General features: G+C 45.4%; 1 protein-coding gene across 18 annotated transcripts in view; it reads left to right on the top strand.

The window, feature by feature from the left end:
• neb (nebulin) overlaps positions 1-12,669 on the top strand; it is a 330,990-nt gene that overhangs the window by 24,347 nt on the left and 293,974 nt on the right. For all 18 annotated transcript variants that reach the window (XM_070875301.1, XM_070875303.1, XM_070875304.1 and 15 more), the window contains 3 exons: positions 1,898-2,002; positions 10,144-10,245; positions 12,362-12,469. In XM_070875301.1, the coding sequence (XP_070731402.1) occupies positions 1,898-2,002; positions 10,144-10,245; positions 12,362-12,469 (315 nt within the window). The remainder of the gene's footprint in view (positions 1-1,897; positions 2,003-10,143; positions 10,246-12,361; positions 12,470-12,669) is intronic.

Raw genomic sequence — 12,669 nt, forward strand, 5'->3', positions numbered from 1 at the left:
CGGGTATTTGGGTGTGGGAGGTTTTCCTATACGGAGTGACTCTTGCCAATGAACCGGTGGGAAGTTCCCGGAAGCTGCGCAGAAGCATTCTGTGCGTAACTGTCTGGTCCCAAATTTAAAAAATAACGTTCACCACAACCAATGGAGGATCTGAGAAGTGCTGAAGTACATCACTAATAAAGACTCATTAATGTTACTGTGGTTGGGTTAATGTTACTGTGGTTGGATTAATTTAACTTTGTTTCATTAATGTTACTATAGTTTGATTAATGTTACTAGGTTGGGTTAATGTTACTAGATTGGGTTAATGTTACTGTGGTTGGATTAATTTAACTTTGTTTCATTAATGTTACTATAGTTTGATTAATGTTACTCAGTTGGTTAATGTTACTAGGTTGGGTTAATATTACTAGGTTGGGTTAATAGTACTAGGTTGGGTTAATATTACTGGGTTGGGTTAATGTTACTGTGGCTGGATTAATTTAACTTTGTTTCATTAATGTTACTATAGTTTGATTAATGTTACTCAGTTGGTTAATGTTACTAGGTTGGGTTAATATTACTAGGTTGGGTTAATAGTACTAGGTTGGGTTAATAGTACTGGGTTGGGTTAATGTTACTGTGGCTGGATTAATTTAACTTTGTTTCATTAATGTTACTATAGTTTGATTAATGTTACTAGGTTGGGTTAATGTTACTGGTGATTTTCCAGTTTACAAAAACGCTGTCTCGAAGGACAAACAACAACTTTAAAAAATAAACTCACGGTTTGAATTTTATTTGAAATTAACGGTTCTAACAGAATTCTCTAAATCCGTTTCGTTATTCCTCATTTTGCGAAGTCCAACAACAACAAACAAAAGAAAACCACTGGAACTGCGCATGGGCAACTGCTTCCAGTTCAATGGCACCAGTCACGTCCTTTCATACAATGATCATAAGGATTAAAGAGGGTGTCGATCATTTCCACAGTTATCAACAAAGCAAGAGCAGTGAAGAAGGAAAGCGTTATCAAATCATAGAATCATAGAGTACAGAAGGAGGCCGTTCGGCCCATCGTTCCTGTGCTGGCTCTTTGAAAAAACTATCCAATTAGTCCCACTCCCCCAGCTCTTTCCCCACAGCCCTGCAAAATTCTCCTTTTCAAGTATCTATCCAATTCCCTTTTAAAAATTTCTATTGAGTCTGCGTCCACCACCCTTTCAGGCAGTGTGCATTCCAACTGTGTATCAGTGACAAGAAAGCAGAAAATCCTACTCCCAGAGTTGAGACAGATAAAAGTTTGAACCTGTGCCCTCTTGCATTACTGTCAGGGTTTCATTTGAAGATTTGCTTTTTCTATGCCATACAAGTCTTACACATGCCTATGAGATCCTCTCTCGGTCACGTCCTTTAAAAGTTGAAAAACACAACCTTCTTTAGCCTTTCCTCTTAACTGAATCTACGGACCAGTCTTGTGGCTCTTCTTTACATCATTCATGAGCTGAATCAAAACTGTGGTCAAAACTGGTCACAGCACTCAAAGTGATCAGAGTACTGCACCGTTTTGGAATGACTTCCTCTGAATTGCACCACACTGTTTTGGCAATATAGGTCAGTTGATCTACAGTTACCTGACATATTATACACCAAGTCAAATAACTTCCCTATATCTCTTTCAAATTCACAATCAGCTCTTTCAACACTGCCTATTAAGTACTTATGTTGCCAAGTTTTTCCTTCCTGTGCGCAGTAATTTACACTCTTCAATATTAAGTATCATTTTTATTACCAAAATGATAAATATTAAATCATGAAGCATGGGGAGAGGTGGATTATCAGCAGCACAATAAATCGTTCACAGAGTCAGGCCGGTTATTTACTTTCATTAACTAAACGTTTTCCTCCTTTCCCCTAGATCCAGTATAAGAAAGGACACATTGAACAAATGGCAAAGTACACTTCGCTGGCAGACCCGCCAGATGTGGAGCTGGCCAAAAAAGTTTTTACCCAGCTCAGTGATGTGAGTAACAGCAACAACAGCTTGCATTCCTGTAGCACCTTTAAGAAAGAAAAATGGTTGTCAAGCCAAATAAATAAATATTAGGAGGGATGACTGAAAGTGAAGTCAAAGGAGTGGATGTTAAAGAGGGTTCTAAAGGAGGAGGGGCAGGAGGGTGGTGGCAGGGGGTGGGTGGGTGGGTGGGGGGGGCGCGGTTTGAGGCTGGGACTTCCAGTAAGTGAGACTTAAATGGCTGAAGGCATGGCTGCCAATGTTCAGCGAAGGGAGTTTTTTTAATTGGTTCTGGGATGTGGGTGTCGCTGGCAAGACCAGCATTTATTGCCCATCCCTAATTGCCCTTGAGAAGGTGGTGGTGAGCCACCTTCTTGAACCACTGCAGTCCTTGTGGTGAAGGTACTCCCTCAGTGCTGTTAGGGAGAGAGTTCCAGGATTTTGATCCAGCAACGAGAAAGGAACGGCGATATATTTCCAAGTCAGGATGGTGTGTGACTTGGAGAGGAACTTGCAGGTGATGGTGTTCCCATGCGCCTGCTGCCCTTGTCCTTCTAGGTGGTACAGGTGGCGGATTTGGGAGATGCTACCGAAGAAGCCGTGGTGAGTTGCTGCAGTGCATATTGTAGATGGTATACACTGCAGCCACAGCTGGTGATGGAGGGAGTGAATGTTGAAGGTGGATAGGGTGCCAATCAAGTGGGCTGTTTTGTTCTGGATGTTATCAAGCCTCTTGAGTGTTGTTGGAGATGCTCTCACCCAGGCAAGTATTTTATCACACTCCTGACTTGTGCCTTGTAAATGATGGAAAGGCTTTGGGGAGTCAGGAGGTGAGACACTTGCCGCAAAATACCTAGCCACTGACCTGCTCTTGTCGCTGCTCTAGTTAGGTTTCTGGTTAATGGTGACCCCCAGAATATTAATGGTGAGGGATTTGGCAATGGTAATGCCATTGAATATCAAGGGGAGGGGGTTAGATTCTCACTTGTTGGAGATGGTCATTGCCTGGCAATTGTGTGGCGCGAATGTTACTTGCCACTTATCAGCCCAAGCCTGAATGTCGTCCAGGTCTTGTTGCATGCGGGCACGGACTGTTTTATTTTCTGAGGAGGTGCGAATGGAACTGAACACTGGTGCAATCATCAGCAAACATCCCCACTTCTGACTTGTCAGATCTTGTCGGATGGACAAGATGCCGTGTTGGGGGAATGCAATGCTCTAAGGGAATTGTAGGGCTGAAGGAGGTTACAGTGATCGGGTTAAGGCTGCGAAGGGATTTAATGACGTGGATGAGATTTTTTAACTGGGAACAAATGTAGGTCAGCAAGGACAGGGGATGACAGATATGATACAGGCAGCAGAGCTTTGGATGAACTGAAGTTTATGGATGGTGGACAATGGGAGGCCTTCCAAGATAGCTTTGGAATAGTCACGTCTGGAGATGACAAAGGCATGGATGCGGGTTTCAGCAGCAGATGAACTAAGCTAGGGTTTGACACCAGCATTGTTAGAGAGGTGCAAGTTTCGAGTGATGGAGAGGATATGGGGTCGGAAGCTCAGCTCAGGGTTGAATAGGATGCTGAAGTTGTGAACAGTCTGGTTCAACACAAGACTGTGGCCAAGCAGAAGAATGGAATCAGTGACGAGCACAGAGAGTTTGTGCTAGCGTCTGAAGATGACGTCTTCGGTCTTGTCGATGTTTAACTGGAGGCAATTGGAGCTGGATTTTAGACAAGCAGTCTCACAGAACAGAATCATAAGAACATAAGAGTTAGGAGCAGGAGTAGGCCATTTGGCTCATTGAGCCTGCTCCGCCATTCAATAAGATGACTGATCTTCTACCTCAACTCCACTTTCCTGCACTATCTCCATATCCCTTGATTCCCTTAATATCCAAAATCTGTGTGAAGACAAGTACTGGAGAGATAGAAACATCGAAACATAGAAAATAGATGCAGGAGTAGGCCATTCGGCCCTTCGAGCATGCACTTCCATTCAATAAGATCATGGCTGATCGTTCCCTCAGTATCCCTTTCCTGCTTTCTCTCCATACCCCTTGATCCCTTTAGACGTGAGGGCCATATCTAACTCCCTCTTCAATATATCCAATGAACTGGCATCAACAACTCTCTGCAGCAGGGAATTCCACAGGTTAACAACTCTCAGAGTGAAGAAGTTTCTCCTCATCTCAGTCCTAAATGGTTTACCCCTTATCCTAAGACTGTGTTCCCTGGTTCTGGACTTCCTCAACATCGGGAACATTCTTCCCGCATCTAACCTGTCAAGTCCCGTCAGAATCTTATATGTTTCTATGAGATCCCCTCTCATCCTTCTAAACTCCAGTGAATACAGGCCCAGTTGATCCAGTCTCTCCTCATATGACAGTCCAGCCATCCCTGGAATCAGTCTGGTGAACCTTCGCTGCACTCCCTCAATAGCAAGAATGTCCTTCCTCAGATTAGGAGACCAAAACTGAACACAATATTCCAGGGTGAGGCCTTACCAAGGCCCTGTACAACTGCAGTAAGACCTCCCTGCTCCTCTATTCAAATCCCCTAGCTATGAAGGCCAACATACCATTTGCCTTCTTCACTGCCTGCTGTACCTGTATGCCAACCTTCAAAGACTGATGAACCATGACACCCAGGTCTCGTTGCACCTCCCCTTTTCCTAATCTGCCGCCATTCAGATAATATTCTGCCTTCGTGTTTTTGCCCCCAAAATGGATAACCTCACATTTATCCACATTATACTGCATCTGCCATGCATTTGCCCACTCACCTAACCTGTCCAAGTCACCCTGCAGCCTCTTAGCATCCGCTTCACAGCTCACACCGCCACCCAGTTTAGTGTCATCTACAAACTTGGAGATATTACACTCAATTCCTTCATCCAAATCGTTAATGTATATTGTAAAGAGCTGGGGTCCCAGCACTGAGCCCTGCGGCACTCTACTAGGCACTGCCTGCCATTCTGAAAAGGACCTGTTTATCCCGACTCTCTTCTTCCTGTCTGCCAACCAGTTCTCTATCACGTCAGCACATTACCCCCAATAACATACGGTTTGACTTTGCACACCAATCTCTTGTGCGGGACCTTGTCAAAAGCCTTTTGAAAGTCCAAATACACCACATCCACTGGTTCTCTCCCTTGTCCATTCTGCTAGTTACATCCTCAAACAATTCCAGAAGATTCGTCAAGCATGATTTCCCTTTCATAAATCCATGCTAACTTGGTCCGATCCTGTCACTGCTTTCCAAATGCACTGCTATTTCATCCTTAATGATTGATTCCAACATTTTCCCCACTACTGATGTCAGGCTAACCGGTCTATAATTACCCGTTTTCTCTCTCCCTCCTTTTTTAAAAAGTGGCGTTACATTAGCTACCCTCCAGTCCATAGGAACTGATCCAGAGTCAATAGACTGTTGGAAAATGATCACCAATGCATCCACTATTTCTAGGGCCACTTCTTTAAGTACTCTGGGATGCAGACTATCATGCTCCGGGGATTTATAAGCCTTCAATCCCATCAATTTCCGTAACACAATTTCCCACCTAATAAGGATATCCTTCACTTCCTCCTTCTCACTAGACCCACTGTCCGCTAGTACATTCGGAAGGTTATTCGTGTCTTCCTTCATGAAGACAGAACCGAAGTATTTGTTCAATTATTCTGCCATTTCTTTGTTCCCCATTATGAATTCACCTGAATCCTACTGCAAGGGACCTACATTTGTCTTCACTAATCTTTTTCTCTTCACATATTTATAGAAGCTTTTGCAGTCAGTTTTTATGTTCCCGGCAAGCTTCCTCTCATACTTTATTTTTCCCCTCTTAATTAAATCCTTAGTCTTCCTCTGTTAAATTCTAAATTTCTCCCAGTCCTCAGGTTTGTTACTTTTTCTAGCCAATTTATATGCCTCTTCCTTGGTTTTAACACTATCCTTAATTTCCCTTGTTAGCCACGGTTGAGCCACCTTCCCCGTTTTATTTTTACTCCAGACAGGGATGTACAATTGCTGAAGTTCATCCATGTGGTATTTAAATGTTTGCCATTACTTTTCCACCATCAACCCTTTAAGTATCCTTTGCCAGTCTATTCTAGCCAATTCACGCCTCATACCGTCGAAGTTATCTTTCCTTAAGTTCAGGATCCTAGTTTCCTAATTAACTGTGTCACTCTCCATCTTAATAAAGAATTCTACCATATTATGGTCACTCTTCCCCAAGGGGCCTCGCACAACAAGATTGCTAATTAGTCCCTTCTCATTACACATCATCCAGTCCAGGATGGCCAGCTCTCTAGTTGGTTCCTCAACATATTGGTCGAGAAAACCATCCCTAATACACTTCAGAAAATCCTTCTCCACCGCATTACGACCAGTTTGGTTAGCTCAATCAATATGTAGATTAAAGTCGCCCATGATAACTGCTGTACCTTTATTGCACACATCCCTTATTTCTTGTTTGATGCTGTCCCCAACCTCACTACTACTGTTTGGTGGTCTGTACACAACTCCCACTAGCGTTTTCTGCCCTTTGGTATTCCGCAGCTCCACCCATACCGATTCCACATCATCCAGGCTAACGTCCCTTCTTACTGTTGCATTAATTTCGTCTTTAACCAGTAATGCCACCCCACCTCCTTTTCCTCTCTGCATATCCTTCCTAAATGTTGAATACCCAGCCCTGGTCACCCTGGAGCCATGTCTCCGTGATGCCAATTATATCATATCCGTTAACTACTGTTTGCGCAGTTAATTCATCCACCTTATTACCAATACTCCTCGCATTGAGGCACAGAGCCTTCAGGCTTGTCTTTTTAACACACTTTGCCCCTTTAGAATTTTGCTGTAATGTGGCCCTTTTTGTTTTTTGCCTTGGGTTTCTCTGCCCTCCACTTTTACTATTCTCCTTTCTATCTTTTGCTTCTGCCTCCATTTTATTTCCCTCTGTCTCCCTGCATAGGTTCCCATCCCCCTGCCATGTTAGTTTAACTCCTCCCCAACAGCACTAGCAAACACTCCCCCAGGACATTGGTTCCGGTCCTGCCCAGGTGCAGACCGTCCGGTTTGTACTGTTCCCACCTCCCCCAGAACTGGTTCCAATGTCCCAGGAATTTGAATCCCTCCCTTTTGCACCACTCCTCAAGCCACGTATTCATCTGAGCTATCCTGCGATTCCTACTCTGACTAGCACGTGGCACTGGTAGCAATCCTGAGATTACTACTTTTGAGGTCCTACTTTTTAACTTAGCTCCTAGCTTCCTAAATTCGTCTGGTAGGACCTCATCCCGTTATTTACCTATATCGCTGGTACCTATGTGCACCACGACAACTGGCTGTTCACCCTCCCTTTTCAGAATGTCCTGCACCTGCACTATAGCTCTCCCACTCTTTTTCCTGCCATTCTGTGCAGCAGAGCCACCCACGGTGCCATGAACTTGGCTGCTGCTGCCCTCCCCTGATGAGTCATCCCCCTCAACAGTACCCAAAGTGGTGTATCTGTTTTGCAGGGGGATGACCGCAGGGGACCCTTGCACTACCTTCTTTCCACTGCTTTTCGTGTTGGTCACCCATTTACTATCTGGCTGTGTACCCTTTACCTGCGGTGAGACCAACTCGCTAAACGTGCTATTCTCATCATTCTCAGCATCATGCATGGTCCAGAGTGAATCCACCCGCACTTCCAGTGCCGCAATGCGGTCTGTCAGGAGCTGGAGGCCTATACACTTCCCGCACACTTAGACGTCAGAGACACCGGAAGCGTCCCTGACTTCCCACATAGTACAGGAGGAGCATAACACGTGTCCGAGCTCTCCTGCCTTGTCTTAACCCTTAGATTAACTTAAATTGGCAACAACAATGCTGAATGTTACTTACTGATATAGAAAAGAAAAAGAAAAACTACTTACCAATCACCAGCCAATCACTTACCCACTTGGCTGTGGAGGGGGTCAACGATAGGTCCTCAGTGGAATCCAGGGTAACGGTACAGGGACAGCAGTGAAGTCATTGCTGGAGATGCCCTGGCTCATATTCCAGATACATTCAAGTCTGCACCCCTTCAACTTGAGAGAGTAAAGATGGGGGCCATATAGGCGAACGACCAGGACGGAGAGAGTAAAGGTTTTACTGGGACAAGTGGACCAAAGGTGGAGGAGAGGGAGTGGTTGAGGAGACTGACAGCTGCAGAAGTATTGTGGACGAATAGAGGGCCAAGGCTAGGCAGTTGGACAGTTTGTAATTTTTTCCAGGGATGGACGCAGATGGAAGTCAGATTGGAAGGGAATGGGGAATGTGGGTGGTGATGGATATAAGGACGTGGTCGGAGATGGCATTGTCTGTGACTGAGACCACAGGAGTAGAAAAGCTATGTGAGATGTCAAGGTCAGGAGGGTGGCCATGAGTATAGGTACGTACGCTGGTTTGTATGGACGTAGAAGTTGAGGGAGTAGAGGAGGTCAATTAAATCAGAGGACAGAAAAGCGCTGTTAAAGCGGAGACAGAAATCATGGAGGATGAGAGGTCATTCAGTGCAGAGGCTGAAGGGAGGAACGAGAAAAGATATCTCAGTGAGAAGCTTGAGGTTTGCTGCAGCTGACATGAGTCTATATATAAATTGTTACTTCCAGGAGTGCTGATCTCAGCACTACAAGCTTTCTGCTGAGCGCCATCAATATTTAAAAAACAAAAGCTTTCAACAAGTAAATACCATTACACTTAATGACCGAACAGAATTACCTGCCAGGCAGGGTTAGCAGCTAGATTGAATGAAGACACTGGGAGGGAGAAATTTGCGTCATTTGCGCCTCCTGTTAGTGCCCTTGGGAGGCGCTAACTTGATGTAAATGACCTCATCCGGGGCGTGGGCTCGCTACCACCTCTCGCAAGATTCCACGGGATTAAGCGACGGCGCAAACCGGTAGCGCACCGGGCCGCTGCGTCGGTGATGATGATGACATCACCGTGCGCAGCGACCCGTTTTCGCCCTGAAGCGAAAATCCGGTAACGCCTCATGGGGCCACCGTGGGCAATGCCCGTGCCAGCTTTGCAAGTCGTGAACCGGGCCTCACTCCGCTCGTGGGGCGAGAATTAAAGGGGAGGTGCGGCACGCACTTTTTTTCAAATGGCCGACTTGCCAGTCGTGGCCTTGCCTTGTCCAATTCGCGGGGTCCGTGCCACGATGTTGCAGCCCGGCACTCCACTTCTGTGCCGGCCTGCTGCCATGGCGCACTGCTCCCCGGTGGTGAACTGGCGGTCCCTTCTCCCCACCACGGAGCCAGCAGTGTGCTCTCCCCTTTAACGGAAGGGGATGGCCCTCTCCTCCCGCCAGCGTTACGCGGCGCTCTGCGTGGCGCTGGAAAACTCCCATGGTTAGCGCCCCAGTCCCGCCCTCGGAAGGAAGTGGAGCGTGTGACATTGTGTTCCACTTGCTCTCGGGGGCGGTATTCCCAATTTCGTCTCGGTTACCACCCCCAAACGGGAAGGTACCGAATTTTGGCCCCTGGGTATTTCCTCAATGGTGTCTTAAGTGAACAGGTACTGGCATGTGGGAATTAACACTTTACTTTTCAATATCAAGTGGAATACCTCTTGCTTATGGAGAACAGCAGATCTTGCTTCTGGCAAACATGCCCAGGGGAAAATTGCACTGACAGGGATATCTTTTACATTAATTACGCTACTGGCAGACAATAATCAGCGAGATGGAGCAATCAGATCTGTGCCACTCTCGTTAATCTCCATTCTGTCTCTGGTATTTTAGCATCTAATTATTAGGAAAATTGGAGTATTTTAATAGTAATTCTAATAAATATTCATCCCAGTGTTATATTTCAACTGATTGGAGTGCAAGGGAATGTGAACCTTATTCACACTGAATCAATCAAGCACGAAACAATCTCATGTTTAATAACTAAAAATCCCATCGGAATTCTTTTGCACTCCAGAAGAATTACTGTAGTGAAATATCTCTGGGATTGTTGGCTCTGGGTGATTTTCCTACTGTGTTTTTAATCAGCCTCCTTGGTAGTTTTTGCATGTTGCAAATGACTTACCAATATCCTGCGGCAAAACTGCCTGATTACCCAAATATAATTGAAAACAGAGATAATCAAAATAATATGGCCTTCCATTTTCTTACAGCTTAAATACCATGAAGCCCACAAAAAAGACAATGGCAAGTGGAGCCAGACGCCTTGCTATGATGTTGCAGTTGCACGAATGAATGCTGACAATTTGAGCGCAGTAAGTATTTTTCCAAAATTAGTCTAGCTACTTAATTAAGATATCTTAATGATGAAAGGACGAAGATGAGGGATTTGGTCAGTGTGCTGCCCAGCAAATAAACCAGGAAAATCCCATATTCAATCTCCTGTGGATGTTGGCCTCAGTGGTGCTGCAATTCCTCTCAGCCAGGAAGGGGGAAAAACAGCTCAAAGTTCCCATCTTGATCGCTATCCAGTGAACTTTGCTGGGAAGTGAGCAATTAAGGACAGGATTGGCTCCCACAGGTGAATAGCCGACCAGCACACTATGAGGTAGATCTTGACTTTGTGCAACAGTGTAAAACGGGTGATGGCGAGTTGGCAGGCCATTTTACAGCTCTCCGATTTTTATTTCCACTGACTTCAATGGCACAGGAGCCATATTTGCAACTGAGCCCAATTGTGGCAGATGAAACTCAACAGAGATAAATGCAAGGTGTTACAAATTAGAAGAAAAAAATGGGAAGGGGGGTATGCTAAATAAATTCTATCAAACTAGCTGGGAGAGATTTGAGAGTGATGGTAGACTCAAAACTTTAGTTTGACTGCATCAACAATCAAAACTACTCTGGGAGGCCACATTGACCATCCTTATGTTACCTGGTACTTCACCTACCTTTTACAAGACGCGCTCTCCATCCAAGCCAGGAACTGGTCCAGCTCTCTTTTGAAGGTATGAAGAGAGAGTGCACTCACTGCACGAGCCAGTTGCCTGTTCCAATGGTCTACTCTCCTTTGGGAAAGGAAAAACCGCCTAACATTTAACCTAGCCCAACCCTTTCATAATTTATATGCAGGATCGGTGGCCTTAACCAATCTATCAATAGAAATGCAATCTAGCCTTGTAACAATTTCATATACCTTTATCAAATCAGCCCATAGTCTGATTAGATATATTCAAAAGGGAGTTAGATGTGGCCCTTACGGCTAAAGGGATCAAGGGATATGGAGAGAAAGCAGGAATGGGGTACTGAAGTTGCATGATCAGCCATGATCATATTGAATGGTGGTGCAGGCTCGAAGGGCCGAATGGCCTACTCCTGCACCTATTGTCTATGTTTCTATGTTTCTATGTCCCGATATTTACAGGGAGGCAACGGGGGAGCACGTTTGCATGGTGGAAACCCGGAAATCCTGGAGATGTGGAGGTCCTGGCAGATTAATATTTTTTTATTCTGTTTCCCGCCTGGCCACTGACCAGATTGAGAGGCTGACTGGCTGCCAGGCAGGAAAGCCAGCGGATCATGGGGTGGGCATGGGGGTTTGGGGCAGGGGTTGTTGGTGGGAGTTGAACTGGCAATCGGGAAGGAAAGAAAGATCACAGGTTGAAGGGGAGGGGGGCGGTGGCAGGGGCTTGGTAGATTGTGGGGCAGAAGGCTCAGGATCGTGGGTTTGGAGGGGAGGTTGATCGACCGATCGCGGCAGCGAGGAGGTGTCGTGATTGGGAGAAGGTTTGCTTGAAGGATTGGGGGGGGCAGCACTCCTACTCCTCCTGGCCCACAAGCAGTTGTCTAAAATGCACTTCACCTTCTGCAGCCAGTAGCTCCCGTCTCCATTTCGCTGCCGGGTTTCCCGGGCCCTGGGAAACCCGGCCGGCAACCGATAAGTTTAAATCAGACTCCCAACTGCACTGTGGGAGCCAGATTTTAATATTAAAATGAGGTGCCCCGCCTCCCCAAGATGAGACACAGACACCCAATGCAACCCGCTGTCGTAAAAATGGCGGTCAGGCGAGTACGTGGTGGTTTGTGGGAAGGGACTTATTATTGACTCCTATGTGTCTCTAAAGCAAATGGAGCCAGCTTTTAAGTCTATCTGAGTAACTAAGGTTTAAGCTGAGAATCATTCATGGAACCCTCCTCTAAGCCTTTTCCAAAACCTCCCTATATAACCCACCATATCAGGGAAGCAGAACTGGACGGAGTATTCTAAATGGGCACTAGCTAAGGTCTGGTATAAGGCTTTGTTTTATATTGATTAGTCCTGTTAATACAACTCAATATCCGATTTGCTTTGGATATGACTTCTCAGCTCCAGTCATGAACCTTTCAAGGATTATGAACTATATGTTTGTGTTTTTTTTCCTTTTTAATTAGAAAAAATACAGTGCGGACTATGAGGAAATGAAAGACCAAATTTACTTCATGCAAACTGAAACTCCACAATACGAAGCCAATAAGCGTGCTAAGAATGCTGCCAGCACGGTAGGTGATTTACAATTAATCATGTTCATCTTGTATACCCGCTGCCACTTGCTTCTTATTCAAAACCGATTAGTGCCTCTGCTGAAATAAGGAGCGGAATGTAAGTCAATCAAACGATACTAATGGAATTGCACTTTCAGTAATCCAGGACTGATGTTTTGATTCATCAAAACTGATCTGGAGTAGAAATTGAATCATTG

This window comes from Pristiophorus japonicus, chromosome 3 (genome assembly GCF_044704955.1).
Source record: "Pristiophorus japonicus isolate sPriJap1 chromosome 3, sPriJap1.hap1, whole genome shotgun sequence".
In the NCBI taxonomy this organism is placed as follows: domain Eukaryota; kingdom Metazoa; phylum Chordata; class Chondrichthyes; family Pristiophoridae; genus Pristiophorus; species Pristiophorus japonicus.